General features: G+C 41.9%; 2 protein-coding genes across 2 annotated transcripts in view; one reads left to right on the forward strand and one right to left on the reverse strand.

Annotated features, from left to right (window-relative positions):
* Nucleotides 1-3,552: 3,552 nt before the first annotated feature.
* Nucleotides 3,553-4,851, forward strand: LOC310876921 (ELAV-like protein 1; the record flags this gene model as incomplete). The annotated part of the gene is made up of 1 exon (XM_083790570.1): nt 3,553-4,851. The coding sequence occupies one exon, from the start codon at nt 3,553-3,555 to the stop codon at nt 4,849-4,851; it is 1,299 nt and encodes a 432-aa protein (XP_083646696.1).
* Nucleotides 4,852-6,065: 1,214 nt separating this feature from the next.
* cnstb (consortin, connexin sorting protein b) overlaps nt 6,066-22,444 on the reverse strand; it is a 28,423-nt gene continuing 12,044 nt past the window's right edge. Inside the window, exons 4-11 of the mRNA XM_083790571.1 lie at nt 21,019-21,049; nt 17,580-17,666; nt 17,222-17,324; nt 15,636-15,657; nt 15,440-15,527; nt 13,745-14,181; nt 11,562-11,706; nt 6,066-10,697 (exon numbers count right to left, since the gene is read on the reverse strand). Coding sequence (XP_083646697.1) covers nt 10,489-10,697; nt 11,562-11,706; nt 13,745-14,181; nt 15,440-15,527; nt 15,636-15,657; nt 17,222-17,324; nt 17,580-17,666; nt 21,019-21,049 — 1,122 coding nt within the window. The 3' untranslated portion in view covers nt 6,066-10,488. The remainder of the gene's footprint in view (nt 10,698-11,561; nt 11,707-13,744; nt 14,182-15,439; nt 15,528-15,635; nt 15,658-17,221; nt 17,325-17,579; nt 17,667-21,018; nt 21,050-22,444) is intronic.

A 22,444-nucleotide genomic window follows, 5' to 3' on the forward strand; every position in this document is an offset into this window, starting at 1 on the left:
TAATATCGGTTATCGGCCATAATTAATTATATCGGATATCGATATCGGCCAAAATGTCTTATCGGCACATCCCTACAAGGGATGCTTTGCAGTGATGTAAATCATATTTTACAAATCAGCTTTTTGTATACTTTGCAATGAGTTTCCACTTTAGTTCTTATTTACGTGCGTGTATACAATTTTCAACGACTGTGTCTGCGTACTGCGCATCTTATGACAGACGCAAAAATAATAATAAAGTATAAATAGTATTATGTATTAAAGAAATGTATTAAAACAAACAAAAGCTAAAAAAAAAAGTGCAGTGACTAATACTATGAATATGTTACACTTGGCTCTCTCTTTTGCATTTACAAACTTTTGTATTGACCTTTACTTACTGTGTGCCTGTGGGTGCTGAAGACTTTCATCAACTGAGGCTTGGAGTTCCCACATCCCCTCCTAGCAGCCACTTAGAAGTTCTGTTGGACACCATGCAGGACAGCCATCTGCTGGACATATCAAGTAAATGCAGCTCTAAGACAACTTCATATTCCACTGGACTTCATATTCCACTGGAGACTGTGGCAATTATTGCTTATGTGCAGTAAGATGGTTATTATTGGAAATGAAACCGCTAAGCTACTTAGTAACAACAGCAATACATTATAATTTGACAGAAAATATTTATTTAACAAAGTACGGTCTAATATCGACATGGCTTCACTGTGGATCTGTGTAATTCACACAAAAAATATATATGAAAATTTGCAATATAAAATATATATATATTCAGAGATTTACTACTTCCTTGGCCTACTGTCAGCATGCACAAACAATTTGACACTGATCAGTAGTAGTAGTTTGCAAGATTAGTCGCGGGGGTGCAGACACACAAACTATGTGCAAAACTAGATGGCTCACTCCTTGATGCCACACCAAGCTACAAGCTCACGTGTTGCAATGCGATGCATTGTGAGCTTGTAGATCAGCTATTTATTACTATTATTGCACACCACCATTGTACAACTAAGTATATCAGGGCTTATGTGTTGTTTAATCAGACTACTCGATTGAGTTGATAAGACTATGTCTAAATATGGTTCATTGGGAATGATATATATATAGCAGGGTAGCTCTTCAGAGCAATGAGGCCCATGTCTGGGCTCAATCATTTTCCTGTACCTCTGCTGCACTCACAAGAATATATGGCCAAATGAATGGGCACATATACACACATGTAGTTCCAACATACTGTATTGTCGCTGTCGGGTAGAAACCTTGCATGTTCAAAACCGTTACTATTCAGGAAATGGAAAAGAATGACCTGTGTCACAAGCTCTTAATACTTATTCATTTGTTAAATATTTATAAAACACACAGACAGCCACTCTCAACCTGGTGTCCATATTTTGTGCATGTCATTATAGCTAAAGATCTACGTACGACCTCACACAAGAGCTTATAGATCTGTTATTTTTGTGCGACACTGTCACACAGCAAAGTATAAAATAGAGCATGAATTTATGAAAAAACACCAAAAGGATGAAATTATATAAATACAAGGTTAATACCTGACAGCGATGATATGCTGAGATTTTGAGCCATTCTAGAACATAAATGTGTATGCTTTTGCAGCAGTGAGACATAAAAGCAGATCTAAATCTACTGTTACCTACTGTAATAGTCACCAATCACCATTAATAAACCTATTATACACCAGTGGTTCCCAAACATGTCTCAATCAGGGCAGGGCCCACTTGAAAATCTCACAGACATTTGAATCTGATCACTTAAAGTGGTCAGATGGGTGGACCATTGTGCATTTTCAGAGCATGTTTATTTTAAGAATCAATTAATGCATTGTGTTTTGGCTTGCATCAATGGAACTAACTTAGTATAGGCCTACTCGATTTCATTACAATTTCAAAAGATTAGAATTAGAAAATACTAATCTTAGTCAGAAAGACTATAAGAATGACTATTCTGATTGATCTTTACCCTCCCACAGTGTAGACTATAGAATTATGTAGCCTACTAAATCTAATCAGATTATGTGGTATTGGGGTTCCCCTGGCACCAAATCCTTCCAGATGGGGGTCCACTGCCCTAATGTATCAATTTGGGGGTCCTTTGCATGAAAATGTTTGAGAAACTGAAAGGATTTACTTTATTATTTGCTGCTATTTTGATCTGACAGGATCTTCACCAGGTGAGGTCTATATGACCATGAAACAGCTCTTCACCATGGTCATAATGACCATGGTGAAGAGCTGCAAATATTAAAGTAAATCCTTACCTGGAAAGTGGTGTGCGTGCTCTTTGACTGTGTTTTGATCGCGTTTTGTTATTCTTTTCATATTAGTTTCATAGCAGCCAGCAGCACTCACCGTCGATGTGCGTGCTTTGAAACACTTAACTCCCTACTGACAATACAATAAAGTACACAACAGACTGTTGTGTACTTATGTTGGTACTGTGTTGAGTACTGTTGTCAACAGTAGCCTACTCAAATGTGTCTTGAGACAGACTGTTCAAAGGAAAAGTGGGCGCTGTTTTCCTTTATTTTTTGCCGATGGGTTCTCACTCAGAACGATAAGAACGAATAACCATCACAATGATAAAAAAGCAGCATCTTATAAAGCACACGAAACTGGAGTTATATGTTCACGTTCTGTTCTCCAGACTCAAGAGTTTCGTTTCAGCAGCAGCACTTGAGCAATTTCGATGCATAATTTCTATCTTAAATGATGAGTCTTGAGTCTCTTGACCATATAATTAATGCTTAATACCATGGAATGGAGAGGTTTCAGTTCAATTTCAGTTAAAAAAGAACAGAAAAAAATTATAATAATGAAGTAATTAATTAAAATATAAGTTGTTGCTGTAAAGCAACGCTGGGACTTAGAGGGTTAAATAATAGTTTGTAGACGTTTGCTAACTAACAAACTAGCTAGCTAACTAGCTAAGCTAGCTAGCCAGCAAACAAACTAGCTAGCTAGCTAACTAGCTAAGCTAGCTAGCTAACAAATAAACATAAACGGACAGTGTTTTCAGTTAGAAATGCATTTTTTTTAAGTTTACCTTCCAGTTCTGATTGGTTGTTTAACGTGAGCTCGGACGCATCAGTTGAGTGACGTATAGCGCCGGTTATCATTTTGAACTTGGAAACACGACGCCGATTGGCTCGGCGCGCCGTTGCTAGGATACGGCGACATGCGTCACGCGTCCACAAAGGTACGAGCGCGTTGAACACCCATATTTGGACCGCCGACAATTCTCCTCCAGCCAATCACAGCTCGACTCACCAACGGCATAAAAGCGGGACGCACAGAGGCTACTGTACATTTTGTGTTTGTGCTGCGCAGAGTGTAGGTCGTTTTCAGACAGAGAGAAGCACAAGTTGGAGTTTTGCAGAGTTATCGGTTGCCGTTTGGAGGACTTTTAAGAGAGACTTTGTGTCTTTGGATGTGCATTTGTGCACTTACATTATCCTGATTCCTGCAGACCTGGGCTGCCCTTTTAAAGGACTTCATCTTCACGTGAGAGAAAGAAGCCACAAACAGCATTAGCATGCCCGGCAGCACCAACCTGATCATCAACTACCTGCACCAGAGCACCACCGACGAGGACCTGATGTCTCTCTTCAGCACCATCGGAGTGGTGCAATCCGCCAGGGTCATCATGGACAAGGTCCGGGGCCACAGTTTGCAGTATGGGTTCGTAAACTACATGCACCATGCTGATGCAGCAAGAGCCGTTGAGACTTTGAACCGACAAAAGCTGCAGTCCAAAGCCATCAAGGTGTCGTATGCGCAGAAGCGCAGTCCTGCCGCAGTCAAAGACACAAAGACCGTCGCGGTTGGCCCGCCTAAGACCGTGAGCCCAACGGACGAAGAGTTGGAGCAGAGGTTCTCCGGCATGATTCTCGACGACGTGGAACAGGCCAAGTCCTGTCCGGCGCCCGTTAAAGTCAAGGCAGAGGAGGAGGAGGCCGGACAGCAGCCGCACGACCAGAAGCCTTCTCCGGGAGCCTCTGGCCAGCAGGCGGACGAGGCATCGCTGACCACCATCAAACAGGAGGGCCCCCCCACGCCCGCCGACCAGCACTCCCACCAGCTGGTTGTCGAGGCAATGGATAATTTCAGCAAGCTGCAGCTGTGCCACCAGCACCTCCAAATCCCCACCGGACCCTCTGACCAGCGCCCTGACACGCAGGCTGCGGAGGAGGCCGCCTGCAAACGGCTGATCGACCAGGAACCCGTCAAACCCTTTTTGGGAAAGAACCTCTACCCAACGGCCAATGTCACCAGCAGCCCCCAGTGCGAGGCCAAGCATCGCTCTGATGGAAAGGCGGAGCGCAAGCATCACCAGGGTGGCACGCGGGGCAACAGGGTGCAGCTGCGCCGCTCGCCCCGCATCTTCGTCTACAACCTTGGCCAGGACGACGACGAGGACGTCCTGCTCCAAATGTTTGGGAACTTTGGCGTGGTCACCGACGTCAAGGTGTTCCGAGATCTCCGCACCAACAAGTGCAGGGGACTGGCCTTCGTTACAATGGCAACCTACAAACAGGCCGTTGAAGCCATCGCCAGGCTCAACGGCCAGCCTCTCGGAGACAACATCCTGAACGTTTCTTTCAAGATCCAGGACAACAAGAAAGAGTGGCAGAAGTTTGCCAACCACGTGCCCAACTTTCAGCACAAAGAGAGGGCTGTGTTCAAGCTCAGTGACGATAGTATCCACGTGACTGTTCAGAACAAAAAGAGAGCCAGGTACACACTGGACGACCTGGAGAGAGATGGACACGGTGACAACCATCACTACGCCTTTACGCAACCTAAGCGTCAGCGAGCAGCGCGCATATGTTAATGTATTAACTTGCCAGGAGCAGTGATTTAGGTGGCAAAGCCCCACACTTCTCCCCCCAAGGACTAGGTGCCAACATTGGCAGTTGGCAAAAGCTCCACTGTTGGATCCAATGTTTCCAAATATTATGGACAACATACTGTAAGTGTAAATACTGTAAATATTGTTTTGACTGCCACCTACTTTTTTATCTTTCTGCTTTGCATATTTGAATCACTTTGACATTTAACATTTTTACTTCATTTGTAATGTTGCAATTGTTAATAAATCATATTTACTTAAATATATTTCTGATTTCTTTGTGGTACTTTTTTATGGTATGTTTTTATGTAGGCTACATACATTTAAATACAATGTGTGTGTTTAGAGGCTTGTCATTTTTAATGTAGGTCATGGGTTACTCACTAATGGTTTGATTTGGTACAGCCACCAGGTCTTTTGTTCAAAATATATCATCCTAGGGATTTATTTCAGTAACAATATATAGAGGAATTTGTTTTTCTGATAAATTAGATAAATTGAAAGTAGGTCCTCTTTTCTTTAGCACCACTAAGGTACTACAATTTCAGACAACTAAACTAAACAGTACATGAACTGTAGCATACCTATTCTGGGTGAATATACTGCAAAAAATAGGATAATTACAGTCTAACAAGCTTGTAGATCGGCTATATGGGGCAATGAGATGGCTGTGTAGAGGCTAGAGGGGGAACGCTGGGTAGTTCAAAGATAGAGCCCTTGGGGGGCACTGGTCAAAATGGACTATATTGCATTTAAGTATTTTTTTTTTAAGACTAATTATGTTATGACTGCACTTACTGTAAAGCAGGACAACCTGTTAAAACTGTCAGAAGATCTGATGGATGTGTGAGCCTAAGCCTAATCAATTACACATTGTCCTATGGTCCAGGTACGGAAGGCAGCATCAGTGAATAGAATAAAATTAGTTTCTATGATAACTGGGAAGGGAACACTCGTTGCTGCCATATCTCCCTATTTCATATTAAGACCTGATCTACAAGCTCACAACACATTGTAAAGCGACGCATTGTGAGATTAAAATATTTAAGTGAAAGTGAAACGTTAAGTCTGGGTTTTACAAATATTATGAAAAGTATTAACAGGGGCTTGTGACTGAGTAAATCCATTTGAACATACAGGTTCTTTTATCCATTTTCTGAAAAAGACATAAAAAACGGGGTCGTATTATAATTGGGGACTAGACTATTTGACATTCAATGTTATTTTTACAGAAATGAGTCTTGAAAAATGGGGGTCATCTTATAATCAGAGTCGTCTTATATTCGGGACAATACGGTACAAGGTTTCCTCCGACAGAAATTATATATACAGTACAGTAGGGAGAAAAATAGACCCTCTGCAGAATCCAGAGGGCCAACATAATCCATGTAGGGCTGTAGGCCAACAAATACTGTACATCTACAAGGAACAGATCGCCTATGTCTATTGTCTATGATCTCACATTGACAACATTAATAGCAAAATGTTAAATGGTCTACACTTATCCAAACTGTGATACACACATTCACAAGCTATTTTAAGGTTCAACAAAGCTTCCTCATAATTTTTTTGGGGAAATAAACTCCCAAGAGTTAGTCTTTCAACACTCCAGGCTGCCTAAAAATGGGGGTTTAAACCTTCCCAATTTTATATTTTATTATCCCTCATTTCCGTCTGTTAAAGTAGTGAGGCCAGATGGGTTTCCATTGAACAACATAAAACCCCCTTGAGAAGGGGAAAGAAAATCTTTCTTCAATTACTAAGAACCATCAAGTCTTGAACACGTTTGGGGCATGGTAGAAATGATCCCACACAACAATAAGATTACAGTAGCTGTCAGAACTATAAATACATTCTTCAATAATCACAATTGGAAATGTTGTGAATTTATTTATTTATCCGATGTTCTACAATTATCAGAAAATTTTGCATTTTCCAAGAATCACCTTTAACCACTTGAACAACATTGCTGTCGGGAGGAAACCACCTAACTCAATTTTTTACTTTGTTTTGGAATCAGTGCTCTGTGTTGTTTTGAAAATATTTAACCAATGTAAAGTACCGGTAGTACAAAACACTGGACAAAACATCTTAACTCCATTGGACCCTCAAACTGTCTGCTAATGCAACTAACTCCACCCCCTCTCCCCCTCTCATGCAAGTAATTGACAATATATAAAGTCACAACACCAACAGTATTGCTTTGTTTTCAAAATATACGGTTATCTTCATTTCTTGAACATTTTGGAGTTAGGTGGTTTCTTCCCGACAGCAGAGATATACACTACAGTATGTACTGTAGTGACCAGGGTCACCCAGGGCTCTACTTACTTGATCCAAATCTCTTTGCCAAATTTAGCCAATCTACAATCTCACAATGCATTGCGTTGAGGCTAAGCTTGTAGATCTTCACAGAATGTTCGCCCCCAGAATAGGGACGCAAGGGTTCATGTGGTGATTGTGGTTATAATTATTCACATTAGACACAAACATTTTCCAGGCTGCCCCACAATTTCGAGGAAATCCCCTTTGGACGAGTGCTTGTAAATGGAGATGGTGAGGGTTAGATGTGATGATTTCATTCTAGTTTAGGAAGTGTAGTTCCTATCCTCACTGTGTCAGCTCCACCTGACAATGACATACATGATGAGCTCATGACCCCCTTGTGCACAACGCCGCTCTATTGGTGAGTCTGGTGAGTGGTGGTGACTGCCTCATGAGGGCCTTTAAGACAGATTCTTCCTTAGGGATATCACCTATAGGGATATCCTTAGGGATATCATATATAACTAGCATATCACAGAGGAGGTTTGCCCAGTAGGCACTGGGGTAAGTGGCAGTAGCCATGGTGTGTCTATAGTTATAGTACCTTCCTCTGGGATCCACTGCTGCTCTGAGATACCCCACTGTTTAGCCAGAGGCAGTTACCATGAACTACCACAAGGCGGCACTGCAGAAGTGCTATAATATAGAGGCTATTATACTGGACACACTCAGACATGCAATTAAGCTATCTATGGTAGATGCACCAAATGCACAGTAGCTAGGATCCAATCCACAACCACCCCACCCCACCACATACACACACATGCATACAAAAATAAATGGACATGTACTAAAAAACATACACACATGCACATGTGACGACACTTAATGTATGCCTGTTTGTGCAAATATACACTGATGAAATGGGTGCGTTTTACAGAACACAAGGAAAATGTTTCCATTTGATATTATTTGCACCCAATTGTGAATAAAAGTCAACATAAATATTCAAACATATAAACATGAATTGCATGTTGCTCGATAAACAATATGTACAGGGACAAGAAACTGACATTTCATACAACTATCTCAAGCTTGGAGAAAAGCAGTGGAAATGTATGCAAATACAAGGCGATGAGGGAAAATCAACACGCTGACAGATTTTCGTTACATCCATTCCATTCATAAAATACAGTTTCCACAGGTGAATATTCTTGGAAAAGTCTACTGTTTTTAAATAAAGTGGTGTTACCTGAGTCGGTCAGACAACACAACATTTGGTCCATAAAGCTCTGCTTTCAGACAAAATAAAACAGAGACAACATAACCAATGTTCATTTTCAAACCTATATTCAAGGAATAGATGCATCAAGACTGTGAAGGTGAATTAAGAGTGGGTAGCCTACTACTAGGGTTGGAAACAGGTTTGTCTGATGATGCAGTTGCTCCTGCTTCTGAATGGCAGAGGGGACTGTTTCATGGGGATCCGCTCCTAAATTCCAGCGGCACATTTATCCGACAAAGTGGCTTCGTGTGCGATAGGGTTAGCGACAGGGTTAGTAAGGGCAGAGTTTAGTTGTTTTGTATTTTATTATCAATGCAGTTTCTGAACTCTCAACTAACTGCATAGTTTCAAACCAGCATAAATAGAGGGAGGGTACTGAATAAGCAGGGGTTGTGGGGGGGTTGTCAAAATAATTGAACATCACTGGGAAAGAGTTATCATCTTAACTGAACAAAACATGGAAAATAACTTGTTACTCCAACAGGCATCCTAACATGTAAACCTGGCTATTAACAACATAGCATCTATATTCTGGGGCAAACATTCTGCGAAAATAGTAGATCTGCAAGTTCACAACGTGTTACAATTATGTGGCACATTGTGAGCTTGTAGTTTGGCTATTTTCAGTGAGGATATATAATGTACAGGGGCAAAGGTAGGAGGCCTAGTACAATAGTAGTACTAGTACTACTACTATTTTATTGGAGGTACATCACATGCTTTTGTGACGATTCCTTAACCAGATAGGTTAGGTACGAGGGTACACCTATTCAGGTGTGTGTATAAAATGTATTGGTGTCCCATCGACACACAATCTAGATGCATCTTCTATCCAAGAGGGATCTTAAAGCACCGGTACAAATGCTTGCTCTCCAAAGGGAAAGACTGGAAATGTTATTAAAAGCGGATACTTCCGGAGGAATGTGGAAGCACTGAGCACCAGAAGACAAAAGTCAATGCCTGAGTTTGTGGACTGTCTGTACATTATACCATATACTGTAGCCGGCAAAATAAAAACATGATGGTGAAAAGCATTGTGTGGTAAAATGAACTTGTGTCTTGCTGCAAAAGGATAGATAGCATAGAAACATTTGATATCTTTAATATCAAGACCAACAATATTCTACTGAATCTGTCTTGTGCATTGTTTGTAACTATTTTAAGTGGTCAGTCATATCTCAAATACTTTATGTGGAATGTAAGAGTAAACCTTTGCCATGAGATATGAACTTATTAGTAAAATATTCAATATATTCTGCTGCTGCTGACATCTTCATTTCCCTCAATAAAGGATCAATAAATGTTATCCAACATCAAAATAAAGAATGTTTTGTCTGCCAAAGGGGTAGCTCTTTCAAGGACTCAAGTTTATTGTTTAGTTTGTGGGTTTCTCAGATTCGTAATGGCTCTTGGCCTTGACTGCATATTTGATACATACAGTAAGTCAATCTCGGGGAAGCTGATTCCCCATAAGTAGCCTGCCAACTAGAGTATAGTCAAAGCATTTAACACTGTGGAAGATCAAAACAGATAAATGCTCAGATATATCCATGGTGTCTTGGTGCTTATGATATTGAGGTTTTGAAATTGTCTCACAAATAAAGTCAAACCAATGGCAGATGTATGGGTCAGATGCCGATCGCGATTCTGGAGAGCCCAAGTCCAAGTTTTGACCGATATTTGTACAAAATGTTGAAATAAATGTTAAAATATTTAACTTTTGATAGATAAAAAAATAAATAAACACATAAGCTGGACATTATTTTATTTAACCACTTCAGATCTTCGATTTCTGCAGATCTTCGCCTATAATTACATGGTGAAATAATATGGACGTTGGGTTTAAACTGGTTAAAATTGAGACACAGTGGCTGCATAATTGCCGATAGCAATGTCGTCATAAAAATCAAATAATGACCGATATATCGACCAGAGTCGATATATCGGTCGGGCTCTACTCACAAACTCATGCCCTCCTCCATGCCTCTCATCTGTCGCCCTCCATTATAGCAGTTTGATATAATGGAAATGCCACGAAACAAAGTTTTAAATCAGGCTGTTGTCGGTGTTTAAGTCCAGAGGGGGAGCCACCGTCTGAGCTCATCGAGGAACCGCCGTACATTCATGACGTAGAAGTCCACATTGTGAGAGAAGTCGGTGCATATGTTGGAGTATGTGTCCACCAAGGTGCAGTAAAGAGCTGTCCCACCGATGCTAATCACCACGGTAACCAGGCACAACAGCAGCAGGATCAAGCACGAGTCTCCGCCCACCTCATCTGCACGTAGAGGAAAGATACAGAACGAGACAGAAAAGATGTGTCAGCGTCCCATTTTCTCCAGTATTACCGACAACTCAGTTGTTAACTGTCACAATGTTGTGAGCACTTCAAACCCATTCAATCCATCATGGACTCTTTTAAATAAGATTTAAAAAAAAATGCCATTGCCAACCACATAGAACCTACTGTAGTTAACCCTACTTCGTTGACTGGGGTCCCCTACGGGTCTATACTTTGTCCCATCCCCATTTCCCTCTACATAAAAATGTGGAAATTGCCAATCTACAAGCTCACAACATGTTGCACTGTGAAGTGAGCTTGTAGATCATCTGTGACAAGGTGACAACATACTGTCACGGGACCATGGCCAACTTTGTGCTGTACATGCCAACAAGAGTGCATGCTTGCTGGATGGTGTATGGACAAATGGCAAGCTACGAACTTCAGGTTCTTTATTGAAGCAAACACATCACCATCATCTTCTGGGATCACGATCCTGGTGCTGCCGGGATCATGGTGTTGGATCATATTGGTTCATTGATCTGAGCGCTCACGCACACTACCCTCACCCAAAGCAGGGGTGTGACATCATCTATGTTGCCTATTACGACATGGTCAGAATAACGCTAAGATTCATGTTGTCCAATGTCTGTTATGTCACAACAAATAACCAACATGCTTTCAGCAACATACATTTCACGTTCCAGGAAGCAGTTCATATCCCAAAACAGTGAAGACTTTATACCATGGTGTGTTAATGCTCATTGCATGACATACAGACAAGCTTACAACTAAAGTGTGTGTATAGCATGTGTGAATATGTCTGGTCATTCCTGTGCTCATGTGTGCCAGCGTGTGTACCATGCTCCATGGCGTCCTCTGGCTCGATGAAGCGGACCTTGCGTTTGGAGGGGCTTTTGGTAGCAGCAGGACCTGATGGAGGCAGTCCGTCCAGAGATGCTCTCCTCCTCTTCAGGATGGAAACCAGGCCATCTGGAGAAGAACTCTGTGGGTGGAGACCCAAAACAAAGGGATCTGAGCTGGGTATTAACTAGGGCTGGACGATATGACTTCCACATTCTTTTTACCATTATTAACAACTTTTGCCTTGATTATGATCATTGATCAATGAACGATTATTTTAAAAATAGCAGATCTACAAACTTATCACTGTATAGTAGATTCATTGATTTAGTGCATTATAAAAATCTATTCATGTTGATATATACGGAAAATAATAATAATACAAAATAATAATATAAAAACCTTCTCCATCATTTGCTTATGAAGTTGTTTTTGAGGGGCGCTATGCCCAGCTTTCCGGGTTTGTGTAAACACAAACATTGAAGATAAAAGTGAAGACGGAAAAGTGAGGACACAAATTGTGATTGTCCGGAATGACATCATGTATGCTTATGGCAGTATGATGATAAGAGCGCCCCTCACTTCACACGGGTGTGATTTCTTGTGTTCAATACTGGTTTTAAATATATTTCCGTTAAATTTCCAAGCCCTCTCCATTAGCACTGGAACCTGGTTCAAACGAATGGATTCATATTATGAGAAGTCTGCTTTTCAGATTGTTTATGGGAATTTGTATCAAGGGAAATTGAGTTTGATATGGTTGAAAAGCCTCCTGAGTCTACCTCCTGAGTCACTACCACCCTATAAAGTACATGATGATGCGGTCATAAAACCTGGAAATCTGGAATGCACGTGGATGTCCCAATGGACATGTGATTAAATCGAATGACGAGGCTACGCAGACGCAGCAATTATACCGGTAATTTGACCTCTAATAATAATAATTAGATCTATTTCATCCCATGGGGGAAATTCCAATTTTAGCTTCACCCAGCTGAGTGCTGGTTCTTGCTCAAGGACACCTCGACACATTGCCGGGGCCGGGTATCAAACCTGGTACCTTCTCCTCCCAGGTGGTTCTTGTCTCAAAGATTAAGCCATGCATGTCTACGTACAAACAGCTTGTACAGGGAAACTGCGAAAGGCTCATTAAAACCAGTTATGGTTTATCTCTGGCTTTGACAAGGCCCAATTGAAGAAGACATCCGCTATGCACTGTAGTGTACAGTTCACGAGCATTGCCTTTTTTTCCAGCCATTCAGCTATGGCTGCCCCACTCGACTATGGTCTCCCCTGAGTCCCTCACTTCGCTCCACAGAGGTTTGTTCAAATGCCACCTTCAGCGTTTACCCTGACCCATACTCAAGCATCCCACTATGCTAGATTATCACAGCATAAGATGATTCTAGTACCTATGTCTGACAGCCTGTCAGGTGTGAAGCCTGACAGGTTTCCTCCCGAAAGAACAGACCCCAGCCATACCAAACCCTGTCAAACCTCTACTAGAATACATAAAGGCTTTTGATCCTGACCATCACAATGTTAGGCCCATACCATTTGTTTTTAAGGAAAACCCTTTCAGCAGTTCACTGTTTCAGCCAGGAGGGAAGTGTCCTGGCACAACAAGGCTTGCTCTAACTCACTACCAATCAGTGTATTTTGGCTGGATTTATGTGTCCACACTTGGGACACACCATTAAACCACATGAACCGTCCCTATTCTGAGACAAACATTCAGCACAAACAGCAGATCTAAAAGCTCCTAATGCAATGCGTTGCAAGCTTCTAGATCTGCTATTTTTGGTGAAGAGAAAAAAGGGTTTAAGTGGTTAACATGGGTGGACCCTAAAGTCTTGGAACATGCTGATGACGACAATGATGATCTCATTGAGGGAGAAGAGTTAACTTCTATGGGAGTGTCCGAGGACAGATGGAGAAGTCTGGGTCAGCAACTCAGCACTTTAAAGATCATGAATTTGATCCTTAACTCCCACCCTCACTAGTTTAACAAAAGCAATGAGATGTGTAAAAGCGATTGAATTGAATTGAATTGAATTGAATTGAATTAGTATTTCTATTTTTTAATTGAACAGGCAGGCAGGCAGACAGACAAACAGACAGACAGACAGACAGACAGACAGACAGACAGACAGACAGACAGACAGACAGACAATTCCTACCCCATCTTTGTGGGACAGTTTGACCAGGTCCTTGACTGAGGCCTGAGGGACTCCTGCTGGCCACTCCACCTTCACTTGCTCCTCTTCCGGGGTCGTCTCACCCAGGACCTCCCCGTCCCCCCCCTCCTCCTCCTCCTCCTCCTCCTCTTCCGGGGTCGTCTCACCCAGGACCTCCCCGTCCCCCCCCTCCTCCTCCTCCTCTTCCGGGGTCGCCTCACCCAGGACCTCCCCGTCCCCCCCCTCCTCCTCCTCCTCCTCCTCTACTTCCAGCCCTTCCTCGTACGCCTCCTCCACGTCTTCCTCCGGTTGGCTCTCTTCGCTGCCACCGGCTCTCTCCCGGTGTTGGGAAGACGTCTCTGATTCTGTTGTCATACTTTGCTGTTCTTCTTCCTCGTCCTCCGCATCCTCATGCCTGTGTGCCATTTGAGCATTGTTGACTGGAAACACAGGCGATAGAAGGCCACTGATTATTGATCACATTTAATATTCATTCATAAGCTGAGCTTTGTATGTGTAAAGAGCTTTTCAGACGGGAAGCCACGGATCCGTATAGTAATACATTTTCAATGAGAGGCGAGCGGGCAGTAAGGAGGAGCGGGCAATCTGATAGGTGGTTCAGACAAGTGGGCACATTTGTGTTTGTGCTGGTTTCATGCACACGCCCGCCAACGACAAGAGCTGGATTGTGGTCAGCTTTTATCTATGCGAGGCCCAGGACAATGATTTGATACAGCTGAATCAGACGTAGATTGCCTGCCGCTCGCTCTTGGAGCGATTGTCTGTCTGTGGCTGTGCATTCACAAGGAGCGCAGTGTGACGCCACTGTTACTGATCTAAGCGAGAACGTAGTCAAACGCAGTGATCTCAGTATGTTGAGCATGGCAGCAAGCACGGTCACACATCCGTATCTGAAGGGGAGTAGTAAGGAAAGGGAAAGGAAAGTAACCAAAACATGTTGCGATGCAGATTGTGGGCACTGGGCAGTACTGATTTACTGGCGTGTAATCTATTTGGCTCATGTTGACTGACTCACTGAAAGAAAATTACATGTGGGGTCAACAGACTCAACACCCCATACTATTACACCCGGTCAAAGTTCCCCAATGTTGAACTCCACATGTTGAATGTGACACGTCAATGGGCCGCAACACAAAGCTCCACCCCATCACTCCCACATAAGGTAATGGATGTAACCAGGACACTGACGCTTCTGATACACAATGCATTGTGTGACCAAAAACAGTCTAAAGCAGCCAAGCTGCAATGTGACTATTTACCTGCAACCAACCTGATCCTCCGGATCACTTCTAACGAATTTCAATTTCCCAATGTGCCAGCCTAGCGCCAACAGATGACATTTCACTCAGACAAGTATATGGTTGCTCTACACTAACAACATTAAATGCCATTAACAATGAACAGAGTTTGATTTTTGTCTGTCACTGAGCAAATCGGCATATGTATGTTATGTTATGATATTGCGATGATCTAAGATGATAAAAGGGTTGGTAAAGCACCCCTCACGGGCGTGATTTTTACTGAATGTTTGCCCGAGGATATGGATGCTAGGGTTCAAGTGGTTAAGGAGCCTTCCCTTTGGTACTCGTACCAAAGGGAACACGTCTTAACCACTACAATCACTAGTCTTTTGTTCCCCTGGTAATAAATATAAATATAAAGTATGTGTTTGTTTACCGTGGTCATGTTGGGGTGGTACCATCTCGTTCATGTCATGCTGCCTCACTATGCTTTGGATGTCTGTCAACATGGTGTCTGAGATGCTCTGTTGGAACAGTAACAAACAATGTACTTCACCACTTCCCATAGATTATCCGTCATACAAAAAGAGGAAATGAATAGATCGAAAGGGAAGACATAAAAGTCATCTTACCTTTTCTGTGCGAAGTGATGGCCTGTTGTGGGAGAAAGAGAGGCAGAGAGTAAGCGTGTGTGTGTGTGTGTGTGTGTGTGTGTGTGTGTGTGTGTGTGTGTGTGTGTGTGTTGCATTGTCCACAGGCCACACAAGTGTCAGACGGCATCTGTTCTCCAGCTGAACAGTGACAGTCTACGTCAAAATGTTGATTAAACATACCAGGACAGAAGCCTGGGGCACTGGACTGGAGCCATTAAGCATTAAAAAGAAAATGTGGATATGTTTGACTAGAGAAAATCTTTGAGAATCTATTTTAAATGCACGCTAAAAGGTTTGTTTGGTACACTACTCTCAGGGCCATGCAGGATATTGGAAGGAAGGAATTGGCAGGAAGTGGAGATGGCTTGAAATGAGGCTGAACGTTGTTTACTTTCCTGTCATCAACATGGGAACAAATCCTGAAAGACATTTACAGTCAGCCTTGGCATGTATGTTATCCCAATTGGCTGATCCGATGATTGGCTAAACACGACGAGGGGTTGCGGAGGGAGCGCTCATTTTGGTGCACATGATAACCTATTCCGTCCACCACGCTTAGCCAACTCATATGGTGCACTCATCCAAGTGCGAGGCCATCAGCTGCTCAGCGTAGGAATTTGATCACCTAGTGACTCGCTCCTCACGCGCCTCACAGGCTTCAAGGCCTCGCTGTCGGTGCACTACGCTATTTTCAAGAGATTTAAAAAGGCATGCATTTGTTGTAAATATATGCAGGACGATGAGTGAAACAAAAGTTAAACGATTGCTCAAAAAAGACATTGGCTTTGCTGTATATAAAATACAGCAAATAGTCATCTGCTGATGTCTGTAGGATTTGTTCCTAGTGAAGCAGGGCCTTCATTAATTCATCTTAGCTGCTGTGTGTTCAGCATCTTACAGTCGAATAGAGCATTATGCAGCGTATACACTATGCATGTCCTAGCTTCAATTGTAGTGTTCATTCCAGAACACTACATCCTCTGAGTGTAAAAGGAAAAAGTATACTCTCTGATTTAAATGAACACTGGGTATTTTACTGGGTAGGGTTTCTGTTTGAGGTCTCTGGGTTCTCGTATAACTGATCTTTGGAACATCCTACCAACCTTTTAACCCTTCTTGTCTGGTAGAAAATAATCAAGTGGAATGTCAGTTGAAAGCAAAAAGGAGGAAATTAAGTGTGCAGAACATAATATAAGCCGACATTCCAAATCTGTCTGGGACCCACCTGGATAAATTCCATTTGCTTTGCTTTCAGATGGCTGTAGAGCCTAAAACTGTTCACAGAGGATTTTGCTCTATGCCAACAAAAAGGTTTAAACCACTTATTTAAAACGTTCTTCAGTTGACACTTGACAATGGTCCCCAAGGGGTCTACACCTTTGTTCCATTTTTTGATGCCAATGCCAATGCCCAGATTAGGGTTCAATGTGTTTACGGAAGGTAATAACACAATGATGTACATTCGACTAGTACACATTCAAAAACTAGGTGAGCCAGAGGGAAAGGCATTCTTCCAAAGTAACTAGGAGGATTCCACATTGATCCACAATTATCTACTAACTTACCTGTGATGTGTCCTACAAATCTGACCGAGGACCTCGATGTGCTCCTCATCAATGCTGTTGGTCACACTGCTTTCAGTATCCTTCTTTTCCTTCCACTGGCTTTCTGGGTTAACACGTCACATACATGTAGACCTATTAATTACTGGCATGCACATACAGTACACATAACATGTAGATTAAATCAATGTACACACGCACACACACACGCACGCACACACACACACACACACACACACACATGCACACAAACACACACACTTTCTTTTATCTTTCTATCTCTTCTATAAAGGATTTCAATCGTATTATCGTGAATTGTAAATTAATTATGCAAACAATAATCAGATATTGCATGCAGTACCCCAGTCCTCCTGCAGGGCGGAAAGATTGGACAGCAGACGCTCATGATAGAGTTTCTCCAACTGCAGGAACTGGACAGCCCACTGGTCTGGAAGCATCAGCAGTTAAAGACGGCAACACACATCCAACTGTCCAATCATTATATAATAACTCTGTAGTATATGGCAAAGACACTGGGGCGCGCACACACACACACACACACACACACACACACACACATATACTGTATTACTCACACATTGTGAGTAATACAGTATATGTAAAATAATAATAATAAAAAAACATCAACATTTTGTTGACCCTATTTTAAAGTAGTCATATCTACCAAATTCATGCAGTGTTAACACAATTCAACACTGACTATTTATTTATTTATTGAAGGGACAGCCCCTTGAGATGCAGCATCTCATTTTCAAGAGGGACCCATAAAAAACAAAATACAGAAAAGCATACTGTACACAAATACACAAAATATGCAGTACACAGATACAAACAGATATATAAAAATACATACATATATACACAAATAGCTTGCTCACCATCTTCCACCTACACCACCAACCACCACATAATACACAGTGTAGATAAGGTCACAGCCCAAATATTTCAGGGTCATAAAAGGTTACAGTCAGGTTAGAAGCATAGACAAGTTGAGTCTAGATGTGAATGTAAGGAGGTCCTGAAGCAACTATATGACGAGATGGATCTAAGATATAGAGGGAGGTTGTTCCAATCGAATGGGGCTTTGTAGGAGAAAGACCTACGCCCAACCACATTGGAGATTTTGGGGATTTTAAAGTAAGGGTATTGTAGATGTCTTAGTGGATAGGATTAGGTAGACTGAGTCAGGTACTGTTTTAAGTAAGCAGGGCACCTAAAATAAATGCATTTATAAGTGAAGAGATACCAGTGTAGTTGCCGTCTTGATTTAGGCTGCTGCCAATTGAGTGATTTGTACATGAGGCAGTGGTGGGTATCATATGGGCATCTCAATACAAACCTGCACAGGGAGTTGTATAAAACATTTAGAGGTTTAAGATGAGAGTCAGTTGTGTTCAGATACACAACATCTGCGTAGTCAATAATGGGAAGAATCACTTGAGCAATAATTATACACTATGTGTGGACAATATTGTCAATATGTCCCTCTGGGGGAAAAAATGCTGCCTTGACCATGATACCTGTTTTTCTTGGATAAGCAGAACTAGTTTAAGAGTTCTGAAGGATTTCACTTTCCTCCTCACACTCTGGTGCCAGCCCAATTATTATTTAGAATTGATCAAGTATCTCATTTTCGATTCCTATTGACATTTTGATTGACAACTCAACAGACCAATCAGAGGATGGGTGTTACCGTATTACAGCAACAGCTCAAAAATGAATCAAAGAGCTTGTTCCAGGCTTTCTCTAGTAGGAGGAATCCTGGGAACAAGGTTTTTATTGTGGTGGATCCACACCCAGAGTGCGGTCTGTCCCCTCAGCCTGAAAACATCTGACATATTTTATTCTCCTCTAGCATTCCTCCTCTGTAAACACACACTCACTCCCTCTGTGTCTGTCTCTCTATCACCACAACCCATATAAAATAAAACTGTAACTCAGAAAATCATATTGGTACTCTCTCTCTCACTTTTATACCCTCTCTCTCTCTCTCTCTCTTTCCCCACCCATACACACAGGCACACAGGCACACACACACACACACACACACACACACACACACACACACACACACACACACAGAGTCCTCTTCCCTGCAGCAGGAGAGTTACCAAGGCAACAGTACAAACAGGCAGAACGACAAAATGAAACTACTGCAGACCTGCGGGCTGCAGCTTCCAGAGTTGGGGAACAGAAACAGCCATAGAGAGACTCTCTGACATGACAGAGGAACAGACAGACAGGACCAAGTAAGGGAGGGAGCAACAGACTGATATAGACAGGCAGACAAAACACAAGAACATTATATATGACACAACACAAACATTAAATGCCACTGACAATGAAGGGAAAATGTAGGTCATATTTAGACGAGCAAATCGGCTAACCAATCAAATACATTCAGTTCAATGAAAGGAGAAATTAGGTCAAATGTCCGCTAAATGACAATTTGTGGCAACAAAACAATAAATGCCATTGACAATGAAGGGAAAATGTACGTCATATGTAGACGAGCAAATCGGCTAACCAGTCACATAGATTCAGTTGTTCATGAGATGATGTATGATGATGTATAATGATAAGAGTGCCCCCACTTCACACAGGTGTGATTTTCTCTTCTCCAGACCCTTTCGCCAGCTCCCACATGATGTTGTGAGGGAGTCCTGACTGCTCCAGACCGTACTGAATAACATAAGGATTTAAGACTAGGACTTAGATCTAGACAAGTCATCTGCAGGCACTTTCCTGGGTGTGTGTGTGTGTGTGTGTGTGTGTGTGTGTGTGTGTGTGTGTGTGTGTGTGTGTGTGTGTGTGTGTGTGTGTGTGTGTGTGTGTGTGTGTGTGTGTGTGTGTGTGTGTGTGTGTGTGTGTGTGTGTGTGGTCGCACATTTTGTGTATATTGCCTTCAATTCTGAAGTGCGATTCATGGAAGTGAGTGAAGAGCTGTGATTTGTGGATCACAGGGGTAGGCCTACAGTGTTGATTCCGTCGACTACTTTCCACTGACGAAAACCATATATATACAGTATCTATATCTATCTATCTATATGACCCTGGATTCCTGGAATGTCAAGATCTGATAGATAATGGCCCAGATTGCCCTTTGATTACTGAGGAGAAATCTATCCTCTGGATTAACATCCTGTCCTATACGTCGGAATAGGGAATGGATATGGACATGGCTGAATTTCACCCATAGCCGTCTATCCGCATTGTATATTGTGTGACGTTCATGTGATCATATTATAATCATGCATGTGGCCACACTTACATAAATGGCAAATGCGCTGATCAGGGACCTAATAATTAAACTCTAAATATACTGGTAAACTGGTACTGTAAATAAAAATCTGTTTGAATTTGCATCATGTCTAAATAATTATGCATCCAAGCAATAGATCCTTTGACTTCTTTTTTACATCACAAATGTCCAGAACGGGGAAAATCACACCAGTGTGAAGTGATGGACACTCTTATCTTATCATCGTTCATCATCTCATTCCGAATTTGTGTCCTCGCCGTCTCGCAATGTTTGTGTTACAAACACACAGAATTGTCCATTCATTGTCATGTTTGTGTTAGGACAAAGTTTGTCACACACACACACACACACACACACACACACACGTGTTGACACACGTAGCACATGAAAATGTAATTGGCTTACTGTCAAATCATTACGTGGCTTTCTCGCTTGCATTTCATACCATGACTGCAAAATGCTGGTGTGTGAGTGGGAAAATGTCACTCGTCACAGTTGTCACTTGGTGAAAGGATACAGTCCTCTTTGAGAGAGTAGGCCTCTGCAATCTGAAGAGAGAGAGAGAGAGACAGAACAATGAGTACATACAGATCTTCACATAGCATGTGCAAAAAGGCAGTGTTCAGGCGTACTACAGTACAGCAGAATACTCAGTGTTAAGCACCGGTATTAAACTCTGAGAGTTAATCAACTAGACCCGTAAGCCGTAAGGGTCCATTTGGTTACATTTGTATTCTCTCTGAGTTACAAATGAATACATTATTAGGATTTTACTGTGTACTATATTTAGAAGAAAAAAGTCCTACAGAGGACAGGTGCGTAGGATAACTGGAACTGGAGGAGTAGAAAAATAAATTCTACCGTGTACTATACCAAATAACGGTCAAGTCACATGATAAACCATGAGTCTGTGTGGGTTTGGATGTTTTCAAGGTTTGTCAAAACACAGAAACACAGAATGGAAAACACACACACACACACACACACACACACTCACTCGCTACGCAGTACACACTGAAAAACACAGTACTCAATTCAATTTTCAATTAAATTAAATTAAATTAAATTTTATTATAGTGTCAAATCACAAGTTGTCTCAAGACACTTTACAACCAACAAAGATCCACCCAGAGCAAGCATTGCGACAATGGTAACGAAAACTCGAAAGTAAAAAACTCGAGTTTTTTACTTTCGAGTTTTCGACTATTGACTATTCTGGGCTCTGCTGGTATCATTAGGTTACTGTCATTCAATACTGATTAAGCAGCTCAGTCAAGCATGTTTTGTTTTTCCATTCAAATTAACCAAATGCAAAAAGAAAAAGATCTCATGACACTTATAAGACAACCCATGAAATCAAGTCACATGCAACCTCTTATGTTCAGGATCATTAGCGTATCGCTGTTGTAGTCTCCATTCCACCTCTTTTAAGACCTTTTTATTAATACATAATGTTGTAAACTCTAAGTACTGGACCCTCGTCTGGTTTGACAGACAGGTAGTGTGTGCCGGCCGGGTGGTGTGTGACAATCCGATTGAAGTATACCTATCCCAACTGACGTGACCACAAGATTTGAGACATAATAACCGCTAACTGCAGCAAGGCTGACCTTCCTGTCTGAGATGTCTCTCGTAGCCTAACTATAAAGTATGCTACAGTTCAGGCAGCACACAATACATATCTAGTACACTGTGTCTCACGTACAAGTACACAGCCATGGGCGATCAGATTATTATTATTATTAACACATAAAGAAACAGATATGCTATTGCAGCTGCATGGGAACTGCGAGGTTCCCAGTTGAATCCCAGGCTACCCCAGAGTTAGTGTCGAAGTGTTGCATGGTTTCCTATATAAATATATATGCTATATACCATAAATGCACCCTTAATTAACCATTTACTTTGTGGAGGCTCTGCCTGAAAAAGTTGAGAACCACTCC

The sequence above is a fragment of the Protomyctophum parallelum genome, assembly GCF_964188405.1.
Source record: "Protomyctophum parallelum genome assembly, chromosome: 19".
In the NCBI taxonomy this organism is placed as follows: Eukaryota; Metazoa; Chordata; class Actinopteri; order Myctophiformes; family Myctophidae; genus Protomyctophum; species Protomyctophum parallelum.